This window comes from Monosiga brevicollis, genomic scaffold (assembly GCF_000002865.3).
Source record: "Monosiga brevicollis MX1 MONBRscaffold_8 genomic scaffold, whole genome shotgun sequence".
In the NCBI taxonomy this organism is placed as follows: domain Eukaryota; class Choanoflagellata; order Craspedida; family Salpingoecidae; genus Monosiga; species Monosiga brevicollis.
The window spans coordinates 189,573-212,724 of NW_001865045.1; the positions used below are offsets into that span (position 1 = coordinate 189,573).

At 54.4% G+C, this 23,152-nt stretch overlaps 6 protein-coding genes across 6 annotated transcripts; 2 read left to right on the forward strand and 4 right to left on the reverse strand.

Annotated features, from left to right (window-relative positions):
* Positions 1-5,644, reverse strand: MONBRDRAFT_32127 (uncharacterized protein; the record flags this gene model as incomplete). The annotated part of the gene is made up of 11 exons (XM_001745272.1): positions 1-264; positions 387-578; positions 663-803; positions 913-1,037; positions 1,212-2,371; positions 2,414-2,765; positions 2,913-3,039; positions 3,155-3,518; positions 3,642-3,767; positions 3,953-4,680; positions 4,810-5,644. The coding sequence occupies 11 exons, from the start codon at positions 5,642-5,644 to the stop codon at positions 164-166; spliced, it is 4,251 nt and encodes a 1,416-aa protein (XP_001745324.1). The 3' UTR covers positions 1-163.
* Positions 5,645-7,255: 1,611 nt separating this feature from the next.
* Positions 7,256-9,741, reverse strand: MONBRDRAFT_24816 (uncharacterized protein; the record flags this gene model as incomplete). Its single annotated transcript, XM_001745273.1, has 5 exons — positions 7,256-8,085; positions 8,206-8,332; positions 8,430-8,657; positions 8,812-9,252; positions 9,418-9,741. 5 exons carry the CDS (start codon positions 9,739-9,741, stop codon positions 7,256-7,258), a joined length of 1,950 nt encoding a protein of 649 aa, XP_001745325.1.
* A 1,664-nt stretch (positions 9,742-11,405) lies between these two features.
* On the forward strand, positions 11,406-16,384 carry MONBRDRAFT_624 (uncharacterized protein; the record flags this gene model as incomplete). The annotated part of the gene is made up of 24 exons (XM_001745114.1): positions 11,406-11,729; positions 11,859-11,964; positions 12,064-12,180; positions 12,275-12,391; positions 12,492-12,520; positions 12,619-12,708; positions 12,836-12,904; positions 12,996-13,073; positions 13,153-13,206; positions 13,276-13,350; positions 13,466-13,532; positions 13,618-13,697; positions 13,793-13,963; positions 14,037-14,126; positions 14,250-14,401; positions 14,584-14,669; positions 14,784-14,857; positions 14,942-15,051; positions 15,146-15,272; positions 15,360-15,521; positions 15,635-15,694; positions 15,773-15,913; positions 16,017-16,081; positions 16,183-16,384. Coding segments are annotated over 24 exons (2,646 nt in total), but the record flags the coding sequence as incomplete, so codon positions are not given.
* Positions 16,385-16,678: 294 nt separating this feature from the next.
* MONBRDRAFT_32128 (uncharacterized protein) lies at positions 16,679-18,267 on the reverse strand (the record flags this gene model as incomplete). The annotated part of the gene is made up of 7 exons (XM_001745274.1): positions 18,061-18,267; positions 17,721-17,853; positions 17,439-17,599; positions 17,215-17,325; positions 17,022-17,095; positions 16,845-16,913; positions 16,679-16,738 (listed from the first exon to the last, which is right to left on the reverse strand). Exons 1-7 carry the CDS (start codon positions 18,224-18,226, stop codon positions 16,679-16,681), a joined length of 774 nt encoding a protein of 257 aa, XP_001745326.1. The 5' UTR covers positions 18,227-18,267.
* A 375-nt stretch (positions 18,268-18,642) lies between these two features.
* On the forward strand, positions 18,643-20,174 carry MONBRDRAFT_32129 (uncharacterized protein; the record flags this gene model as incomplete). The annotated part of the gene is made up of 8 exons (XM_001745115.1): positions 18,643-18,673; positions 18,742-18,856; positions 18,993-19,120; positions 19,211-19,427; positions 19,506-19,572; positions 19,707-19,776; positions 19,854-19,901; positions 20,007-20,174. The coding sequence occupies 8 exons, from the start codon at positions 18,643-18,645 to the stop codon at positions 20,051-20,053; spliced, it is 723 nt and encodes a 240-aa protein (XP_001745167.1). The 3' UTR covers positions 20,054-20,174.
* A 124-nt stretch (positions 20,175-20,298) lies between these two features.
* Positions 20,299-22,566, reverse strand: MONBRDRAFT_7625 (uncharacterized protein; the record flags this gene model as incomplete). Its single annotated transcript, XM_001745275.1, has 10 exons — positions 20,299-20,566; positions 20,652-20,755; positions 20,873-20,934; positions 21,023-21,087; positions 21,158-21,375; positions 21,476-21,560; positions 21,701-21,849; positions 21,961-22,129; positions 22,183-22,319; positions 22,417-22,566. 10 exons carry the CDS (start codon positions 22,564-22,566, stop codon positions 20,299-20,301), a joined length of 1,407 nt encoding a protein of 468 aa, XP_001745327.1.
* Positions 22,567-23,152: the final 586 nt, after the last annotated feature.

Sequence of the window (23,152 nt, forward strand, 5' to 3'; positions counted from 1 at the left end):
CAAGTCTTGCAGCTCCCCGGGCACTCGAAACAAAACGGTCAAAGGAGGGGAAGCTTTTGTTTCGAAAAAGAAAAAAAAGTCAAGAAAAATCAAATCCTGAAAAGCCCAGGCAGATGCGATGAGCGTAGCGTCAAACGGAGCATATAAGCTCGGCTCATCGGCTTTACGCAAAAGTATCTTGTCGCGAACGAAAGGGTGCCTGTGCCTCAGCATACAGATCCGGCTCCTCAGCTCCAGATGCCGTTTCATACGCAGCAAACTCGCCTGCGTCAAAAGAGCGTGTCAACGATTGCAAATGCGCATGAGGCCTTAACAGCCACAGGCATGTGTGCGGGTGCAAGACCGAGCACTCGTGCCATTCAGTCACGGGCTTATCTAGGACTTACGACGGCGTTGTGTTTCGCGGCGACTGGGCTCATAGGCCACTCGATCTGAGGTCAATGACGCGTAGTCTGCTTTGCCAGGCTGAGCCGTGTCGTAGGCTGCGTGATCAGGTGATAGCGCCGCATATCCAGCCGGAGCTTGCGCACCGGGCGCCGTATCATAAGGTGTGCGATCAGGCGTCAACGACGCATAACCTATCAAGCCGCAGACACCCCTGTGAATCGGTGTCTTCTTTGGGCAAGAAAACACATGCAGGCACACAAAAATTGCACGCGCACCTGTAGAGGGCAAAAGATAGTCGTTGTCGTGGGAACTTGTAGCCCCCGCTGCCGCGTACGTATCGGAAACGTGTGCTGAGGGTGGAGCTGCGTATGCGTATTGATCAAGATCACGGGCTGTAGGAGCTTCATCCGGTGGCACTACAAGGCAGCGAGAAAAGCACGAGGGGTAGACCCCAGTTCCTCCGGCATGAGGTGCGCATGGTAACGATTATGGTCAAAAAAAGCAATGAACGGACGTTTAACATACAGAAAGGGTTGCCTAGATTGTTTCGGCGAGGTGCTGCGGGTGCTGGCGTGGGAGTGGACACGGCTGTGGGTGGCATGGTACCGTTTTGAGCAGCAACCCCAGACATCTGAGCGCCTGGTGGTGATCTACACACAGCAGCAAGCATAGATAGAGGTGAGCCCCGTGTAAGAGAGATGGTTCTTCCAGAAATCAAACTGAACAAAACCCCGAATCGCCATTCGTCAAATGAACATGATGAACTGAGATGAAAAAAAAAAAAATAAAATAAAATAAAAAAGGAAAAGAAAGGAAGGGCTTACCGCAGCTGATGGAGGTTGGAATTGAGGGAGTGAACCTCATCGGCCTGCTCGGCATACATGTTGTTCATGAACAAAAGCTGACTCGTGCCTCCAATGGCACTGGGCCCGGGACCAGGCTTGCCAGCACGACGGCGCGCGCGCCACAACAGTACCACCACAACCACCGCGACAATCAAAAGCACAGCAAGGACGGCAATGACGATGAGCACGGTGGAGTCAGAACTCGAATTTGAAGAAGCAACGGTGCTAGCAGCGCCGGGTGCGGTCGTGGGTGGTTGTGCTGCCCGCGTGGTGGCGGGACGGTTGGAGGACGCGGCCAGAGTCGGAGCGGCCGTGGTTGTCACTGTTTCATTGTAAACCACCACCAGGGTGTAGTCGGGATGGGATACGACCGTGTTGCCGATTTCATCGGAACAGGCAAGGGATGTGAGATTGTATACACCGCGCTGTGTAACTTTGTTGACGGTGATGGTGCCCTCGGCCGAGGTCTCGTAAAAGTTGGGTAGCAGCTGAATCTGGAAGGATGCTGGCTCCGCCGAATTGATCCTGTCAAACTTGGCAATGCATTTGGCCAACGGAGCAGGCCCAACCGGCGAGGTTTCCACAAGCAAGATCACAGCCTCACCAGAGCCGTCAAGATCAAGCACCCAGCCGCTTGCTTGAAAGTTGACGAAAGCGGGCGGTGAGCTGTCTCCATGATCAACCTGCTCCAGCACTGTAAAGCCGAGGTTGTCAATGTCGTTGAGTAGATAGCGATCGGAATAGACGCTATAGTTGAGGGCTAGACCGTACTGGTCGTAGCAGGCCAGCTCCCACAAGTAATAGCGAAAGGGTGTGGAGTAGCGGGGGATGACAATACTGGCACGCATCAGCTCCTTGTTGGATTGCGCTGGTAGCAGTTCAACGTTGACAATCGGTGGGTCGCTCCAAGTGTATGGATCAACCAGTTGCATTGAGCAGGTATCCAGGTCGTAGCGGGCCTCTGCTGAAGGCACGGCCGTGATGGTCACAGTCACGTCACTTTGGCTCGTATTGACCGTGCTCTCAGAGAAGACGATTCGGCTAAACTGGATGGGATCGAAACGAGTCACCTCGGCTTGAAAATACTCAATGCCCGGCGGCACCTCATAGACTGCCAGGTTGAAGAGGTGGTCAAAGCACTGAACATAGTCAAGGCGTAAAGGTCCTCGAGGAAGGCTAACCGTACTCTGCTCCACATAGCCTGACTCGGTCCATTCTTCGAATGCATTGCGCACGGCTTCATTTCGGGAAGTGTTGTTGAAGCCCAAGCGGCAGGACAGGATGCCGCTCTCATTGTCGGCAGCATCAATGTAAAAAGCGATGGTATCGTTGGCATCGAGAAGGAAAGGTGGTTGCCCGACCTCTCGGATTCCAGCAATGGCGGGGGCCGTCGTGTCGCCCGGTGAAATTTTGGAGAAGCGTAGCCGGACGGTGGGCCCAACTGACCCGACGTCAGGTTTGATAGACTTGCTGTTGCCTGAACGGTCGACGCACCTCAGGCTATGGAGTGAGTACGTGCCCGCGTATAACCACCTGCGATTGCCAAAACAGAATGTCAAACAGTACGTCAATAGAAGGGAGGAGAAAGAAAGAAAGAAAGAAGTGCAGCTAGAAAGAAGACGTAGAGCGTTCGAGAGGCCGCGAGAGGACACTCTGACATAAACGGGACTTGGCACGAACCGACTAATGTTGATGGTCACCGTCTGCACGCTGCTCGTTTGTGGCTGTGGAACAAAGGAGTAGGGGCGGACTACAGAACTGGCAGGACCAGAGGCAGCCTGGATTGATGCAGTGCATCTTTCGAGCTCTGTGAGCAATCAAGTTCAGGGGATTGTGAGAAAAACCCACGTGTGCATACTCACGCAGACAAGGGATTTCAGTCAAGCGAGCCAGGCAGCATCGACGGCATCGAATACACTCACGATCACCATCGAGAGCCACAAAGGCCAAGCCAAGCTCAGTATCAACGAGCGGCGTCGTCACATTAACAAAGGGAATTTGAGGTGGAGTCTGGTCCACACGTAAAGGTTCAAAGTACATGCCCCGTAGAGGGCTGGGCGGCTTGTAGATGAATTCCATAACACTATTCACCAAGCAGCTAATGCGTGCGGGATAGTAGTAGCCTGGCACTTGGTTCCACATGATGCTCAGCATGGGGCTAACGTATGTAGTCAGGCCCGAGGATGACCTGTTTGGTGTAGCTAAGTTCATGTGCATTGTACGACCAATGCTGCTCGTCATCTCCAGAGCACAAGTTTGATTGGAGAACATGGAACTAAAGACAAGCTGTGATTGCAGTTGACCAGATGAGCAAAAAGGATCAAGAGAATAAATGTAAGAAATGTGAGCGGGCTGTGAGGAAAATGTTGGGTCGCCTCCTGCATAGAAAGATGGCCCAGCCGGGCTTACCTCGATAAAACCATGAGGACCATTTCGCAGCACTGAGCTGGGATAGGACAGGGCCGACACGGACACATCAAACGTGGAAAATGTGAGGTTCTCGGGATTCGCGTCCCAGGTGAAATTCCGCCAGACCTATTCAAAGCAGTGTCGTCGCATTATTATGTTGTTGTTTGATCGAAGTACAACAAATTACAAAAAAATGTCGGAGGGGGGAAGGCGGGAGAGAAGGGAAAGTGGAAGCGCATGAGCCCAGAATGAGCTCCGTTTTCCCTGAGTGCAATGAAGGTTGCTGGCACTGCCAAACGCGCAACACGTACATAATTTGAGGCTATATCATAGCAATAGATGCTGACGTTGAACCGGGAAGTCCACAGGAGAGGGAGTCGCCTTGTGAAGGACATCTCGGCATAAAATGAGCGGTTCGAAGAAGCGCGCAATGGTTGATGAAAAACTATGGGCCGCTGTTTCAAATGGTTGGGAAGAATGGCATCCTGCCACAGTTCAGCCCCGCAAGCAGCGAGACCGACACCCTCCTCCGTCGCGTTGAAATTCAAATGGACGGTGCCATTGCGCTGATAAATGTAATGGTCCTCGATGACGGGTGGCACATCGTCAAAGTTGGTGTAGTTCAAGGGCTCCGACACGTTCATGTGGCCAACGTTTCCGGCCTGATCCGTGCACTGGAGTGTCGATAAGATCAAGGAGCTACCTGGAGGTGCAGCAATGGCGGCAGGAAGCTCGGCAGCCGTGTTGCCGTAGATGCCACCGCGGCTAGACCCGGTAATCGGTAGAAAATGTGCATAGTAGACATAGGGAGCGACCTCCTGACCGTTCAACGCGAGCGAGATCAGGCCGAGGCATGCGTTGATCATCCCAGACTCAGAGTCAAAAGCGCGCAACTCAAGGCTAAATGCAACACCTGTCATGACGGAAGCGTTGACGGCGGGGCCAAAGATGACGTCGGAGATTTCAGGACCAGTGATGTCCAGTTGGTCCAGGGTGGCAAAATCGAGGTGGTTGAGGACTGGGCCGGAAAGAACGCTCACTGTCGTGCCCAGCAGGCCAAGGACCGGCAAAAGCGGAACGATGGTGCGTGAGAGGGCGGGAGAGGGAAAAAAAAAAAAAAAAGCATCAAGCAGAATTGAAAAAGCAAGAAAAAGCAAGTCACGCGCACCAGAATTGGGCATGCCGTCCCAGCAGAGGAGGGTGGGGTCGGTGAAGGAGATGTTGCCCTTCCAACGAGGCAGGATGGCCGTCACAACAAGCTCGTGGCGCCAGAGGCCGGTACCCACGCTCACAGCTGATTCGGACATTGTGGTCAAGGTTAAGTTGAAGCTGGCAGGGCTGGAGTAGGTGAGGTTGCAGATCATGAGGCGATCAGCATCGTCAAGTACAACGATGCGAGCGCTGGCCAAGGCAGGGCTTTCTCCAAGATCCAGCAAGTCTGGTGAGAGACGAGTCGCTGACACGATGCTTGGCACGTAGTTATCGCCGGTGTAATTAACGACCACGGCCAATGCGGGCGTATCGCCGCAGCTGATGGCTTCGCCCAAACTACCGGGCATGCGCTCGGGAGCAATAGTCAGGGGCACCTCGCTTGTGAAAGCGGGGATGTACAAGTGGGCGGTCCAGCTGATTTGTGGGTCGCTGGTATCCAGGACGGCAGCATCAAGGATGCGCAGGCGCATCTGTGAGGCACCGTGGGCCGGGAGGATGTAGGTCGAGCCATTGTATTGCACTTCCTTGTTCCCCAAAGGGGGCCCAAATCTGGTTGCGAGCTGCAGGTCTGCGGCCGAGACCTCAGCAGTGCTCATCGTGAATTGTACGGAAAGCGTGGTGGCCTCCGTGGCAGAACTGCGGATGAGGATGGCAGAGCCCGAGCTCGAGGCCGACGACCATGTCTCGGAGGTGCCGAGGCGCTCAACGGCCCAAGTACAAGTGGCTTCACCGGCAGCCTGGTGCAAGACCAGGGCCAGGACCAGGAGCAGGCGAACCGTGTGGGTCATCATGGTGCCCAATGTCAATTCCAGCTCGTCTTGCTGTAACTTGAAGTCAAAGCCTCAAACAAAAGCGTGTCTGCGCTGCCCAAAGTTGCGCTCACCCCCGCTGTCCGAATGGAACGTAGACAAGCGAGGAGGGGGGAGAGAGAGAGAGAGAGAGACAGAGAGACAGAGACAGAGACAGAGAGACAGAGAGAAAGAGAACGCGTGCGCGTTTGCGCGACCGAGCGAGCGACCGACCGAGCGACCGACCGAGCGACCGAGGAGCGGGAATAGCATTCAAAATGCAAAGCCCGACCCGACGGTGCAGAGGCAGAGAGAGACAAAGAGAGTGCGTGACGCATGTGGTTTGGTGTTCATGTCGTTCTTTTGTTTGCTCTCTCTTTCTCGCTCTCTCTCTGTTCTTCATCATCATGATGATGAAGTGTGCACTCTGACACACGCTCTCTTTGGCTCGTCAAGCAGAGCCTCCTTTTGTCCAGAACGAACCGCAAAACGAAAAGACCAGCAACGCAAAAAGCCCAAAAAGCCCCACCGCCTTCCTCCAAAGTGGCTGGTGTTACATCATTCAGGTCATAGGGACAGGACCTAACCCAGTCGCGGGGATACGTAGCGTTTGTCCTGATAAATGATACAAGTGCTGCGGTTTGGCTTGTAAGTGTGGTTACATCACACACCAGAGTGGTCCAGCATGGATCCAGCCCATACCCCGTCCACTATGGGAAAACACCCTATGAAGTGTAAAGTGTGATGATTTGCTTCACTTGTGACAGCGGCGTCTGATTTTTGAGGACAGATGCGCCTCACGCTGGGGTGATGATATAAGGTTCCGACCTCCAGTTTCATCGCCCACGCCCGCAGGAACCAATGGGGACAGGCTTCAGGGACAGAATGCCAGTATGCTTGCATTGTTGGTACACGCGTAACTTGTCGCAACATCACCCACGTGAGCAAGTGTCCCTCAGCCCGCCCGCGACAAGAGATTGTATGGATCAAAATCGATGGATCGATTGCAGGCTAGTGGGCCACAATAAGGGGCAGGCCCAGGTCAAAACAGGGAGAAAAATTCTAAAAAGAGAGTGCAAGAAGCCACGATTGGCTGGACTCCCGGGAAAAATAACGAATTCATGTCACAGACACAACCAGCACACCACAGGCAGCAAAGCAGAAAACGAACAACACACATGTCATGCACACTGCGCGACATGTTGACATTGAGCGGAGCAAAGCAACAATCAAACGCCACGGACGATAAAACGTCATGACAGAACCACTCGACATGACCAGCGCAGCGCCACTAACTGGGCTCGTTGCGCGCGACAAACAACTCATACGACGGCACCAACTCACGACAACAAACTCGAAGAAAAAAAAATCAAGAAAAACCGTTCCTGCCAGACACGGCAAGAGAAAGGGACGACTCGTCACATGGATCATACTATTCACATGGTGTCACGCTCGACGAGCATGACGACCCTCGATCAAGGGAAGGAAAAAAAAAAAAAAAAACATTGAGGAGAAGAAAAAAAGAAAGATGACACGGCCTCGCCAAAGACCGCCCCGACAGCCAAGACACCATTGGAGCAATCACAAAGTGCGCAAACACTGGGGCCGCAAAGCTCAAGCCTCGAGCATGTCCTCGTCGACTGTCTCCATTTGCCGCTTGACGTCCTCCAGACTCTGCTCGAGCTCAATTTGGATGCGTTCCACGTCCTTGCTAGCACGGCGCAGGATGGTGGCCTCGCGGTTGGACAGGCGCCGCGATCGATTGGAGGTGCCATGATCAAGATCGCCGTTGCCATGACCATTGTTGTTGCTGCGCCTGCGGCGACGATGGCCACGACGCTTGCCGTTGCTGTGAGCATTGGCGCTCAAGGCATCCTTTGCCACGCGCGACTCATACTCGCCAGAGAGCGCCACCTCTTGCTCCGTCACGCGGTTCAAGGCGGCCTGCAGCTCGGTATGCAGTTGCAAAACCTCAGCCAAGCGCGTCTCGTAGAGGGCGCGCACATCCTCGACGTGTTTCATCTCCTCGTTGCGACGGCGCAAAAGCTCTTCCTGCTCTTGTCGCGCATTGTCCTCGGCGCGGCTCATCTCCTCAAACCGCTCGCGAATCTCCCGCTTCCAACGCAACTGGGTCTGAAAATACGACTCGTCTGGCGTCGCTGCAAAGTCCGTGTCGTCGCGAAGAATGCCCAAATGCAGCTGGATTTGGCGAAAGGAGGGACGGTGCTTGCCTTCCTTGTTCCAGCATTGCTTCAGCAAGAGCGAGAACCCGTCGGGCGTGCCCTCGGGCACGGGCAGCTGCAAGCGTCCACTGCCCACTCCCCAGATGATGGCACCCACGTCGACGCCCTTGTACGGCACCTCGCCGCTCAGGAGCTCCCAAAGAACCACGGCAAAGGAATACACGTCCACCTTGCCCGACGATTTCTCGCCTCGCAGCAATTCTATGTCCAAGAGCCGACATCCACATCATCAGTCACCCGTGTCTGCGCACAAGGAGCAAGCCAAGCAATTGGAAAACAACGCAAAACAATGCAAGTTGGTTGTAAGAGCCAGCAGCATACCGGGTGCCATCCATGCGCAAGTGCCGGTGAAGGACATTTTGGTGCTCTTGGCCGGCATGTCCGTTGACGTGCCAAAATCGGATATCTTGAGCGTGCGCTTGTCCTGGGCTACCAAAATGTTGGGTGACTAAACATCACATAGTCCAAGTGAGGCCAAAGGGAGACACGACAGCCCAATAACCCGCAAAAGTCACACGACACAAAGGCGCTTGTTTCAACCTCACCTTGAGGTCTCGATGGACAATGCCTTGCTCGTGCAGGTAGAGCATGCCATTGGCAATCTGGTGCGACCACTCGACGACCAAGGGCGCAGGGATCTTGGAGGACTGGATCACATCATAAAGGGAGCGCGGGCAGTACTCCATGACCAGGCAAAAGACGGGCGCAGCCTTGCACACGCCCTTGAGGCCGATAATGTTCTCGTGCTTGAGCTCACGTAGGGTTCGCTCCTCCTGCAATTCATGGAACCACACGCGCATTCAGTCAAGATGAGATGAGAATGAAGATGGGGAGCCTCGTCAAACATCATCATCATCATCATCATCAGTATAAGATGACACGAGAATCGGCGATGATATGTTGGTTCCCCGTCGTTGCGCGACGTACATTGAAAATAAACTTTTCCTCGCGAAACTTTTTGACCGCAACCTCCTCTTGATTGTAGTGGCCAAGAAAAACGCAGCCATGCGCACCCGCCCCAATCCATTTGAGTTGTTGGATGTCCTCGAAATTGATGAGAAAGGGGTCACGGGGTGCCTGCTTCTTGGCGACGGCCTGTTGGCTCGAGCCGAAGAGGCAACCAAAGAACGAGCCCACAAAGGAAACGCTGTGTTCAACGGCATTTTGGCGCATGCGACCAAGATCGCGTCCGATGGCCTCTCTGATGCTGGAACCAGACGGTTGAAAGTCAAGCAGGCGGCGAAAATTGGGCGAAGGCGACCGATGCCGGCGCCGTGCCAAGGGCGTCGAGGCCGCTGCGGGCAAAGGCAAAGCAGAGCGTGATTGCTCCAATTCTTCAGCCTCGGCCGGGTCGATCACATCAAACGTCTGCATCATTGTCCATCGCCAAGCAAACAAAATCAAGTGAGACCGAGGTTGCAAGCAGATGCGTGGCGTTCAGGCGTTATGGATTGGAAGTGAAGGGAAAAAAAAAAAGAAAAAAAAAAGGCATACAAAAGAGGAAGGTTCGCTTGGGCAAGCGCAAGGTCGCACCTCAAGATCTGACTCATCTCCCTCAAGGGCGGTGTCGTCGGCATCAAGATCGAGTTCGGTCTCATCTTCAGCCATGCCCGAGGTCGAGGAGCGGTTGGTCACCTTGCGAGAGCGCAAGGTGTGACCAATGTTGAGGATGGGAACGGTTGAGGCCTCGCTGGCGGCCGCAGCAACATCGACAACTGAGTTGGCCGAGTTGGAGCCAAAGGAGGTGGGGCCGGCTTGAACGGACAGTTCAAAGCCGTGACTGTCGTCCTCGGTGTCAGACGAGCGAGAGCGAGCTTTGAGACTAAGCGGGCGGAACTCGGCAAAGAGTTCCTCCATGACGTCGGTGCGGGGCTCGTCGGATGCGGGAGCGCGCCGGAGCTCCGGCTGCGCGCATGAAAGAATCGGGACAATGTGATTATGGTTCACCAGCAGCGCCAGGCAGCAACCTGTGCGGTTGGAGCCTCAGAAAGCCGTAGGGAGCCCTCAAAAAAAAACCCCCCGGAGCGAAAGGCAACAAGCACAAGAATGAAGAGAGGCCCCAGCCAAATCAACACGCGCCGGAGGCAGGCGCCAAGCACAACCAGCGCCGAACACAAGGGAGCACGGTTGAACGCAAAGTCACGCGAAAGAGAGCCAACGCCGGGGAGGGGCGCCAGTGTGCAACTGAGCGCAGAGGGAGAGAGGGAGAGATGGAGAGAGAGAGAGAGGGAGAGCAGCTTGCACGCCCCTTGCCGTGCAAAGCACAGGGTGGTGGTAAGATGGAAGAAACGGATGAGTGCCGTCTACGACGTCTACGTGCAAGGCAAGGCAAGGCAGCGACAGGACAGTGTAAGGCCATACACACACACGTACATACACACATTCACACATGTTTCAAAGGGGGGCGGGTTACACTGTAATGCCAACACGACAACGTGAAGAAACGTTACATCGTGAAGGAATGCGGGTACGCTTGAAGCTTCTCCCAAGCTTTCTCCCCATTGTTTGGCGGAAAACAATAATTTGGAGTACAGGCCGTGTCGCTACACACACGTCTAAATATAGAATGCTGGTAACTGACGTGTGGCGTGCAAGCACACACGTAGCTGCTGCACACCTGTGGAGCTGCACACGCAACTTGTCCCGGAACTATAAATAGGCGGCAAAGAATACAGTATACGAATTCAGTGAGTGGTTTGATTTGATCTGCGGGGGAGATGTCAGATTGTCATCATTTCATGTCGTTTGCAGCGCCCGAGTCACGACACGGCGACGAGCTTTTGGATCGAATGAGCCGAAGCCGAGCCGAGCCGAGCCAGAGTCGAAAGCGCCAATGCGCACTCGCTGATGGTGCCGCGGCCCTGCCAGGCGGCATTTCACCCTGATTCACTCCCATACATGCTTTGAGGATTTGCATAGGCTGTATGGGGATGGTTCGGGCCATGGCGGCCCTGCATGGGCCGCCGCTGGTGCGACACGCGGGGGGCTCACCACGCGCCCTGACTCACCAAGCCGCGACGGCCTCTGCCCGTCACTTTGGCAGCCGTCGCGGCCAAGCCGCGCAAGCCGACGCTGAACCCGTGGCTCGGAAGAACGTGCGTCGCAACATTGCTAACATTCAAATGCTCTCCCCGGGCCCCTGGTTCCACCTCTTTGCACACAACAACCAGCGCATCCCCCCTGCCCCAGCCCATGATCTCCTGGAGCGATATGAGCACCACTGTACCGCTAGCTACACGGCCGCCAGCCCCACCAACACGACCAAAGCTACAAATTTGGAAAAGGACGCTGGGACCCCGACCCCGGCCCCGCGGGACTGGACTGACGCCCCTCCGAGCCTCAGTGAGCTGCCTCGGGCTGAAGCCCTCTTTGAGATCAAGAAGCATTTGACCAAGTTCAAGCTCTGGGATCGCGTGGCTGATCCCGTCTACGAGATTCCTAGCCACGCCCAACTGCCACCTCTGGCAACACCACCCGCCAGGACCAACACCACCCCGTCTCAAGCGCATGCCCAAACCCCCATTGAAGCCCACTTTGATGCCGCTGCTCACACCGCCGGCACCCCGTACCTCAACCTCATGCGCCAGCTGGCTCAAGCTAAATTTCCCCCCATGCCCAAGACCTGGGCTTGGCGCACGGGTTGGACGCGTTATGCCCCTGGCGTGCCCCCAGAGGCTGTGGCTGCACCAAGCGGTGATGCCCTCGTTTTTGATGTTGAAACGTGTGTGCCCGATGGCGAGTTTCCAACTTTGGCCGTTGCCGCAACCTCTGATGCTTGGTACAGTTGGTGCTCCCCGCGCCTGATCGAGGGCAATGACCAACCCCATACCCTGATCCCCCTCACCGTGCGTTATCAACCTGCTCACACCGGGCACCTTGCCCTCCCCTTCCAAAGGACCATGAGCCCCCAACGTTCGTTTCCTGATCCTGATTTGCGCCCTGTGTCCCCTGCGTCCCTCTGCCACCTTCCATAGCCGCCGGATCAAGACCCCGGCTGTCCCCGTGTCGTGGTCGGACACTACGTTAGCTACGACCGTGCGCGCGTGCTCGAGGAATATCAACTGGACAACGATGGCACACGTGCGTTTCGCCAACTGGCCAGCCAGACCCTTGGACCTGTACCCGACCCATTCCATCCCTTGCACGACCATAGCCACTCAATGTCCACCCTGCGTCTAGGCTGGGTCGATACGGCCTCCCTCCACGTTGCGACCGGAGGATTCAGCTCTCAACAAGCCATCGAGTGGCAGAAATACCGTAAGCCAAGCGTATCCTTCCAACATAACCTCGCTGCTTGTGCCTGCAGGTTGGGTCTGATCATGTTTGCTCCGTTTCTGCCCGTTAGATCGACGTGCTGCTCCACAGGCCGCAGAGGAGGATGACGAACTAGACCTGGATGACGACAACCTCTCTCACGCACCTCGCTGGGTGCATGAATCCAGCCCACTCTCACTCGTCGATGTCTATCGGCACACGGTTGACCCCAAGGGCCACGTCGATGCAAAAGGTCCCGACCCCACACACCTCCCGCCCCTTCTTGCCTTTTTTATTTATCCAGTCTTTTGCGATGCCTCACGGCTTGGCTGCCCGTCTTTGCTGTTACAAAGAGCTCTCCAAGGAAACGCGAAACATTTTTGTTCAGGTTTGCGCCAGCTACAGGCCCTCCCTCGGCTTGCGTTTGCAATGGCCACCTGATTTTTGTTTCTTGTTTCTTTGTCGTCTTACTCGACACAGGGCTCACTTGATGATGTTCGAGACGCGTTCCAAGAAGTCACGACATATTGCGCGCGTGATGTACTTGCAACTCTGGCCATCTACCAAAAGGTCAATGCCCTGCATCGGTGCCGCTGTAAACGTTGGTCGACTCCAGAGCACGAGGCGCGCGTAAGGATCTGTTCACTCGTGTTACTTATCAATTCGACATCTACCCCACGTCTTTACATGAATCCAGATTTTGCCCAAGTTTTTGGCGCACACCGGACACCTAGCCACTTTGGTGGGCATGCTGGAGATGAGCAAGGTGCGATTTCGCGCACAGGGCCTTTCTTGGCACCCAACCCCGGGCCCTTTGATGCCTCCCAAACTCGCTGCTCATCTTCACCTCGATGTAGATGTACCTACCCGTCAATGCCAGCTGGCAGCACTATCTCGACGAATCCGAGCGGGTTTACATTGAGAAGATGCGCCTCGTTAGTTTTTTAGTTCTAATAACAAACCGATGACCACATCACCGGTAGCTCAGCAATCTCAATGGATGCACAATCATAGACGCGGCAACATCTGGTGGAGCTGGCCGAGCAAGCAAGCCAACTGGTAAAGTCTGTCGTTTGGTCACGACGTGGAGCACTAGCCACCTCTGATCCTTGGTACCTTCTGGCCGCATAGACGGAGTCGGGCAAGTGGCTGGAGGATCCCTGGCTGCGGCACCTGGACTGGACGTTTCAGCCCCAGAAATACACCAAGCAGGTGTGTGACTTGTACTTCGGCTTTCTTTTCGATTCCACGTTTGCCCCGAGTGATTTTGCCTGCCCCTGGTTCAGCCCTGTGACTCACAGCCGTTTGGCAAATGACTCTTGGACAGGGCCTTCCATACAAGCGCCAGAAGCTGCCGGGGAAGCCCCAATGGTACAAAGCGTGTTGGGAGGGCAGTACGTGCATGCTCCTTGCCTGGCAAGCTGCCCCATGTCCGTGCCCACACTTCGCCTGACTTACAGCAACTTTGAACCCGTGCAGGCAATGACAAAGGGGGCTTGGAAATTGCCCCTGGCAAACGCATTGCACCCCTCCTGCTTCGCTTACAATGGCGAGATCAGGTGAGGCACACCACGGCCGTGCATGCCCTGCGCGCAGGGGGGAAAAAGTCCGCTTCGCAGTCTCGATCTCCTAACCCGGTCATCACTTGGCCCAGGCTCTCAATGAATCCTATCCGCTTTATTTCCACCCCGTTCATAAATGGGGCTACCTCGTTCCCAAGGGGTCGCACCATGCCCCCTCTGATAAGCGCTATGGCCCGTATGAGTGGGAAGCACCCAACGATGCGACACACCTGACGCACAACTACTTTAAGCTACCCAATTCGGTACGATCAAGGTCTCCTCAACGAGCGCCCTGTAGGCATCTGCTAACGCTTGGCCAATTTGAGCACACTGTAGCGAGGCCCGGATAGCACATGCGGCAACCCTTTTGGCAAGGACTACCTCAAGTTTATGAAGAATGGCTTGCTGGTATCAGATGACCCGCAGGTTTGTGGTGCCAACAGCTGATGTTGGCCTTGTCCGTTTCTCCATACCGATTCTTGCCATTGCTGCCTTTTAAAAAAGAGGGGAAGAGTCACGGCATGCACGGTGATCATTGGTCTGGCATAGGCGCGAGAAGCTTTGGACAACACCTTAGCATGCTCATATTGGGTCTCTGTGCGAGTCCGTGCCAACAAGCAACTTGTCGTTATGGATGATCGGAGAGAACGGGAGCGCTTTCTGACTCTGAATGGCCGGAGCACACCAAAGCAACTCGACAGGTACGCTTGGCCTGTATGAACACTGGCTTTTTTGTTTTGTTTTTCGGAGGTCTGACCATAAAAAAAGAAAAGAAAGCGAGAAGAGGAGAAAAGCATGAAAATGGCAATGAGTGGAAGAACAGACTGCATAAACGCAACCTCATCCCATACCCCTCACTCGGTGAATCACATGCTGCCGCTAGCGATGAACCCATTGGTGCCATCATACCCATGGTCTTACCTTTTGGGACTGTGACCCGGCGCGCCGTCGAGAAGACGTGGATGACCGGTCTGTTTGTAATTGTCTGTTCTGCTCTGCTCTGGGCCATCCCTCGCATGCCGCCGCATCCTCACTCCTTTGACTGGTGCCGTTCTTCGTGGTTGGCATGCATGCACTGTCTAGCCTCAAACCCAAAGCCTCAGCGCATCGGCAGTGAGCTCAAAGCGATGATCCAAGCCCCCCCAGGCTACAAGCTGGTACGACATCTGTGCTTTGCCTCTTGCGTCCTCTGCTTCAGTCTTGCATTCGGCTTCTCAAGTGTTCATGCCCTCCGTATGCAGGTTGGCGCAGATGTGGATAGTCAGGAGCTTTGGATCGCTTCAGTTATCGGCGACCAGCGCTTGGGCCGCGAACATGGCGCCACTGCCATGGGATGGATGACTCTGCAAGGGTAGGCTTGACGTAACCTGCCACCCTCACATTTCTTCTTCGCTCAAAGCTCCTGCCTTTCATTGCATGCCTTTCAACCCGGCGTCTCCTTACAGAACCAAGAATGACGGCACGGACATGCACAGCATGACAGCCAAGATTCTCGGCATCAATCGTGATGAGGCCAAAATATTCAACTATGGCCGCATCTACGGTGCTGGCAAGGCCTTTGCAGCATCGCTGGTAAATAACCTGACACCCCTGGCCCTGTTCCGACTGTGGGCGGTGTCGTGAACGTATTCACGCCACTCTGAACTGCGCGTTTTATAGCTTCAAAAGTTTAATCCAACAATCACCGAGCGCGAAGCGCAAGCCAAGGCCGAGGAACTCTATTTGGAGACCAAGGGCAAGCGTATCGCGGGTGCTCGAGGTGGCTACTTTGATGGCTCTGAAAGTCACATGTTTACCAGTCTTGAGGACATTGCTACTGCGGTATGACAGCCATAAATGCCCATCCAGATACCTTCTAAAAGCTTCCTCTGACCGCGTTCTTCCCAAACAACCTTACTCTATCTTCTGTCTCTGCTTCTTCGTGCCGAGTGCAGGCAACACCACGAACCCCGGTCCTGGGTTTTCAAATCACGGACGGGCTACTCCCTCGCAACGTCGCGGGTCCCTACGGGCAGAATTCGGTTTGTGACACATGTGCTGCCCAAAGCGCAAGTAGCGTTTGTCGGCCAGAGTTCATGCACCGTTTTCTTTGTGTCTCAATGTCACAGTATATGACATCGCGCGTCAACTGGGTGGTCCAATCTTCGGCCGTGGACTTTTTGCACCTGATGATCACTTCCATGGATCACTTTATTCGAACCTACGGGCTGCGCGTGCGTACTTGTTTGTCAGCACCATGACTCTCGAACAGCTAGCTGATACTTGATTTCCTGTCACGTGTGATTGCTTGCCGGCCAATGACGATGTTCAATGCAGGCGCGACTATGCATCACTATTCACGACGAAATTCGCTACATTGTAGCTGATGAGGACATTGCCCGGTACGTGACAAGCCCCCGACTTTGCAGCGGCAGGACCTCACCATGTCACCAGCTCACATGTGATCGCACCTGCGGGTGGGTGCGTGCATCTTTATGAGTAGTGTGGCCTATGCGCTCCACTTGACCAACTTGTACGTGCGGAGCATGTTTGCAGCACGCTTGGGCATGTATGATTTGCCTCAGAGCGTCGCCTTTTTCTCGGCCGTGGATGTGGACACGGTCATGCGCAAGGAGGTCGACCTAACCTGCGTCACGCCCTCTCATCCCGACGTTATCCCGCCAGGCTATCGCTTGGACATACATAAGGTGGGCCTTTGACCAATGGCTTTCTCGTCTCTCGCATCGGGCTTGTTGACATGCTCGCGACAATAAGGGCATAGCTGCGATGCACCTTGCTCACACAATTTGCACAACTGCGACTTGTAGGCGGGGGAAGCGTGCGGCTGGACGCTGCAGAAGCAAACATAATTGTGTGCTTTTTTTTATCTTTTTTTTTTAAAAAAAAAAAAAAAAACTTTCCATGCAAGGGGAGTGGTAGGACTGAAACGGTCGTTGATTTGAAACAGGAGGGGTGTTGCGAGTTGACTCTGATCCTGATTACTTGGTCTTCTTGGTCTTTGCTTCGGCCTTGCGTGCACCACTGGGGTAGCAGAGAAACTGCGGCGCGACGGTGCGGTTAGCATGAGGCAACATAAATGCGTTTTCTGATCGGCCAGAGCAAAAAGTCACCAAGGGGGTAAGCTGCACGAGCAATGCTACATACCAAAGCTGCAAGAATGCCATTGAGAGTGACGGCGGTCAGGAAGCTGGTCAACATGATCAGATCGTCCACCTGATGCATGACAAGCGAGACGTGAGGCAGACGCAGCATGTATCAGATGTGAGGGGTGACTCGCTCAGGGCGGGCTAGCTGCCCCATGCCCAATGACATGGTGCGCACCTCTTGCAGCGTCGTGAAGACGCGAGCAGCCGAGCCGGCAAAATTGAGAAAGCAAGTGATAAAGGACAGTTGACCTGCATGCAGGACGAGGTGCCGGAAATCACGTGCCGAATGCCCCAGGTGAATGCAGGAATCAAAGCGTCGAGGCCGCAAGCAAACTACCAAACTACCAAACAATTTTGAACGTGCTTACCAGTGGTACCGAGACGCAGGATATCCACAATCTGAATGAGACGACCCAGAGAGCTTAGGGGCGTGGCCACAAACTGTTGAAGGTTGCTGTGCAACTCGCGGGGCACATAGACTACGGAACCGTGGCAAAGCGTAATTTGAGCCAAGTGAGCTTCCAAAAGGGGTCAGGCATGAGGGGCAACGGGGCGGGCCCTTTAACCGAGCGTGAGATGGCAAGGACCGTACGTGCGGGGTCGATCATCTGGAGGTGGCCCAGGAGACCAGCGACGGCAGTAGCGAAGATGATCAGAATGGGCGCCATCAAGAGGTGCTGCTTGTTGTAGTGCAGAATCAGAACGACCAGAATCACGAGCTGGATCAAGATAAAAAGGCCCTCGCCCCAAGTGCTGGTGGTGCATGGAAAATTTGAAAGCAGCAGGGGATGAGAGAACGACCTGGAGCTGGCTGTAGGCTGATTCGCAGACAGCAGCGGTTTTCCATCCAGGCCGCCAAGACATGGGTTCCAACCTGAAGGGGAGCTCCTCCTTGTAGTTGCGAGTGACGGAGATGGCGTAGACGGTGAGCTCGAGAAGGTGCGAGACAAGGCTCACGCCCTGTGCAGACTTGGCGCGCAGGATTTTGATAATCTGCGGCACTTTCACTGAGCAGTCACATGTGTGCAGAGGGGTGGAATAAGTCAATGAGCCGCCGCATCCCACTCGACCCCCAAGTCCCGTCTGGATGATGAGCAGCCGCCTCCCACTCGACTTCCAACCCCTGACTAGATCCTTCACAGCATTGCATTCGGGGACTGCGAGCGCCGAGCGCCAAAGAGCAAGGGAATGTGGAGCCCAAAGACAAGACTGACCAATGGTGGCACCAACGACAACTCCATAGCCGAGGGCCTTGCTAAGGGTCAAACGAAGGCATTGCTCATGGAAGATGTCCCCCTGGTTCACGAGGATATCCGCACAGTCGTGGGACACAATCAAAGCCACCACCTTGAAGATCAAGCCCAATACAGCCCCCAACATCTTGACGAGTGTCGCACCGACGCGACTGCCGTTTCCTCTCGCGCACAAACAAAAAAAAAATTGAGAGAGAGAGAGAGAGAGAGAGAGAGAGATCACATGCAACGCATGCAACAAAAACTTTATGAAGCAAAACCAGTGGTAATTGTAGTTTTGTTAATGTCTCTTACTATATTAATCGATTCTATTATCAAGTTTTACGTAGACGTTGAAGGGATCCTACCAATATGTCGCTGAAAGTGAAGTAAATGAAGTTTCCATCGGATCTAAAGAACAAGTTATTGCAGTGATTATTCGAGTTGTTGTCGGTGTAGTTTTTCGGGTTTTGCGGTTTCAGACTCAACGTCAAAGTTCGATCGTTCCGAGGCGGCGGAGAGCGGCAGCTGGGGCGCTTTCTGGCGTGCAAGAAACCAAGGAGCATGAGTGGTGAGAGTCTTATCAACCTCAATCGTTTGTGCGCTTCTTTGATGCTGGCTGTGATGTCCCTCGCGCCCCGTGCTCACGCACTGTACTCGTAGCAAACGCACATGTTGAGCGCCGGCTCGACTACAACGAGAATGACACGCGCCGCATCAATCGCCTCATCCTGCTCTCCATGAAGCTGCAAGGAGAGGATTTGCCGGCCGAGGACCGGTACGACAATGCCTCTTGTTGGCCAAGTCTCGCACAAGCCCAACTTCCTGGGTTTGATTGTTTTCCACGTCCCAACTCACGTTATGCTGCCCTTTTTCGCCTCGGGTGGCTCTTGATCTGCAACCCGTCATCTCAGAGCCACCACAGTTGCGGAAATGACCGAAGTGCTAGAGGTGCTGCACCACAACTTGAGCAAAGCTGATGCCATGGCGGGCATGTATGATGAGGAAGCCGAGTCCTTTCAGCAGTTGCGGCAATCTCTCGGTTTGTTGGCCTATGCCCCATGCCTGACTTCCTATCCGTATCGTGGGCGCTGTGGCCATGACCCCAATGCATTACAATACTGCTGAACAGAGGCGCGCATTAAGCAAGTGGCTGCCGACACTGAACAAGCACGCGTGGATCTAGCCGGAGCACAACAACTCTTGCGCTACAAACAGGGTCTGTCAGAACATGCCTTGCCACAAAAACGTTCCAGCGCCCCTGCTCACCGAGTTGCGGCGGCCTTTGCAGAGTATGATCTGCGCGCGCGCGCCGTGGATGAGCTGCCCTCCCGCGCCAGCACCGAAGAGTATGTCACCATTCTGCTGCCACCAGATCAGATGATTTGACCTATATTTCGCCTCAAACTTATGATGGCTCTCCTCAGACAAATACAGCGCGTCGAGGCCGAACTGGTCAACCTGTCAACAATCAAGAGCAAGTATGAAACCAAAGTGAGTCAGATCATCATTCTTCCCTGCCTTGCCCTTCCCATCGTCTCGCTCCCCACCTTCTCTCGATGAATGGCAACTGCTGTTCGTGGACATTGATTTCTGCCACGCTTGTCGCTGACGCTCTTTTTCCGTAGCTGGCTGAACGCCAGCGGCAGTTTGCCCTCCTTCTGCGCACCGTTCAAGACCTCAAGACTGGTCTTCAAGGTACGCCCTTGTACACCCCACCCATGTGGAGCCCAACGCACTACGCGATGCAGTCGACTCATTCTGGCTGTTTGCAGACGATGATCCCGTGGAACCTAGCCCTCCGAGTGGTCCCACCGTGTTTGGTACGTTGGTGCCCGCCCCAACTAGCGCGCTCATCAAAAACCCCTTGATGCATCTCATGGACATTGACTGGTCCTCATATGCCATCTCGCCTCAATGCTGCGCAGAGGAGACAACCAACGATGACGTGGGCACCAACGTCGACATGGGCTGAGCCCGTTGTTGGTCGTGTTGTAGCAAGGCGGATGAACCGAAACCCCCTCCCACCCTCAAAAATATTCAAGCTGCTGGCATCTTATGTTAGGCGCCGCTAGCACAATCCAATTGTCACGAGGACCCGTTTGACTGAAGATGACACGTTTCAATTGCTGTGAGGCCATGCTATGGACTGATTGTGTAAGGCACACCACACACACACACACACACACACACACACACATGGATACACATGCCAGAGCCTCAAGCACGCTTCGTAGGGGTGACAAGTAGACCATTCTTGAGGGGCATGGTGAGAGTGACAGTGTAAGTAAACTCCTGGTTGGGCTTGACCTCAAAGTCAAAGCGTTGCACAAGCATGGCAACCAACAGCTTGGCTTCAATGTAAGCCATGTGCATGCCCAGGCATAGACGTGGACCAGCGTTGAAGGCCGTGTACTGAAAGTGCGATGGTTCCGTCGTCTGGTTCAGCCAGCGCTCAGGATTGAAGCGTGTCGCATCTTCCCACAAACTGCACGATGGAAGCCATGAACCAAGCAGTAAGTCTGGCGCATGTTGGAGCAGAAGCATCGACAGTGCGACTCTGACAAACGTACCTTTCCATGCGACCCATAACCCAGGGCAAATAAATGACAATGGTGCCTGCCTTGATCACCGTCCCGTCCGGCAAAACATCATCCTTAACTGCAACCTTCCCATCCTGAAACACAATACATCATCATTGAGGGAGAGTGAGAGGGAGAGGAAGGGACAGCAAGACAAAGCAAGGTGGACGGGGATGGCACTACGCCAGCCTTGCTGTCGTAGGTCAGCTTACCTTGGGCACTGATGGATGCAGCCGCAACGTCTCCTTTACCACAGCATGGAGGTATGGCATGCCTGGGAGTCGTTTAGGTGTGCAGCATGAATAAAAGAAAACACCTGACGCGCATCGGTGCTGTTTCGCAGTGGAACAGGCTGGGCATACCCGAATGCACTAGGTCATGCGTCGGCTCGGCCCCGTCAAGCACGGTATCAACCTCCTTCTTCAATCTAGTTGTGATGGGGTCCAAATGAGCACGTCAGACACGTGTTGTTCCTGCCAGCCGAGTGCACTACCTACTTGGCAAAAACCTCGGGGTGCTGGTGAAGTTCGTAAAACACCCAAGACAGACAGTTGGCGGTAGTGTCGCGGCCAGCAATGACAAAGCTCATGACAACGTCGCGAAGCCGCTCGTCATCCAAGGGCTTGCCCTGCTCATCCTTGACGGCCATGAATCGAGAGAGCAAATCCTCGCGATCCGACAAGTCGCCGATTTTCCGACGATCTTGGATGATGCCCTGGGTGTCCATACCAACGGTTCATCAGAAAGAGTAACATTCGAGTGGCAAAATACGATAATGCATCGTGCGGCGCGGCGGTGTGAGATGAAGCTCATACGTGCGCAATGCCGTCCAGTTTTTTGACGCAACGCCTCAGTTCAATCTCATCCGGGTGGATGAAGTTAAACCAACGCCGAATCTCCCTGTCGACAAAAAAATCATAATAAATACGAGGAACCACGTTACCACGTTAGATGATAGATGGTTTTTTTTTCTCTGCTCCATCAAGAACATGAAGCAATCGCACTTTTACCCGTGGTGTTGAGAGGAGACAGGTACCTACCAGGCGGGATCCAAAACACGTTCCATGATGATGCGCTGGGCAGTATCAAAGTTGACGGCAAATTCGACGCGATCGTTCTCGAAGCAACCAAGATTGACACCAAACGCGATTTTGCCAATGCTTTCAAGAGTGTAACGATAAAACAGTTCCTAAGGACATGGACAAAACACCATCATGCCGGGCGGGTGTGCCATCGCCAGGCGCTTGACATTGCACATGGCCATTCCCTCAAAAATCCCAGACTCGGACTCAAGTGGTACCTGAAGATCAACTACGGTACCAGTGCGGCTGGCTTCGTCCAGCTTTTGGCACACTAGACGACCATGATCGGAAAATACTCTAAGAATGCGCTCCCAGGGCACGTTCAGCCGCGTGAGGTAGGTGGTGTTCGGCCGGCAAACCAGAACATGGGGATCAGGGGCCTCGAAACTGGCATGGGTTTGCATGCAAGGGCAGCGTGTGAAGGATGCATTCGGACGCACTCGGTCATGAACCCACTGAGCTCGCGGCGCTTGAAGAGGTGCGCCGCGGTTTTGCGCTGGTAAGACCATTCGGGGCCGTCCGCGTTGAAAATGCCCCGGCCCAATAGCTCGGTGAATCTGTCCCGAAAGAGTCGACCCTGTGGACACATGATCCGTTTGTCGAGGGTGGTTTGAGACGGGCCTTGGCCTCGAAGGACAGGCTTGAGATTGAACAATTGGACAGAATGAGCCGACCTTGATGTAATTATCAAAGTTGTCCTGAAGGACGTGCTTCACCACCACGGGGTCCAGCACGCAAACGTAAGGCGCTTGACCAATGATCTGTGCGCGCACCGTCCAGGCGGAACCATGAGCAGTCATCAGCACCCAGCTAACCAAGGACATGGGGAAGACCTGATGTATTGGGACGGCCCTTGTGATTTCCCATTCAACGTGGTGCCTTTGTATTTACAGTATTTACATACCTTGAGCTGCCATGTTTTAAAGTTTGCCGCCTTGGAATTGGCCCAGAACTGCAAGGGCGAGGGAGAGCATTGCAAGGCAGCGAATGAGCACCAGTGCGCTGATGATCGCACGTTGGGGGCACCTGGTGCGGGCAAGACCATACCCATTCCAGAATCTTGGATAAATGCTTCTGAACGAGCAAAGAGTGTCCCAGCAAGGGCACGCAACCAGCAGCCATGCTGCGAATCATGGACGAGGTGAGGATCTGGTGGGGATCAAGAGCACCACACATAATCTCCGAGGGAGCATTCGGGACTGACTGAGCATTTGGCGACTCCAGACGCTTCTGCCAGATGTGCAACAGGCCCGCGATGGCCGCGATCAGCAAGAGGGGAATCAGCATGATCCTGATGGGCGTGTGAGCTTCAAAACCACTAGGATGGACCAGCCCAGCATGCACCACCATTAGCCACACCATTGCATCAAAGGATCCAATACCCGATCCTCAAGGACAGCCAGTGCTCGC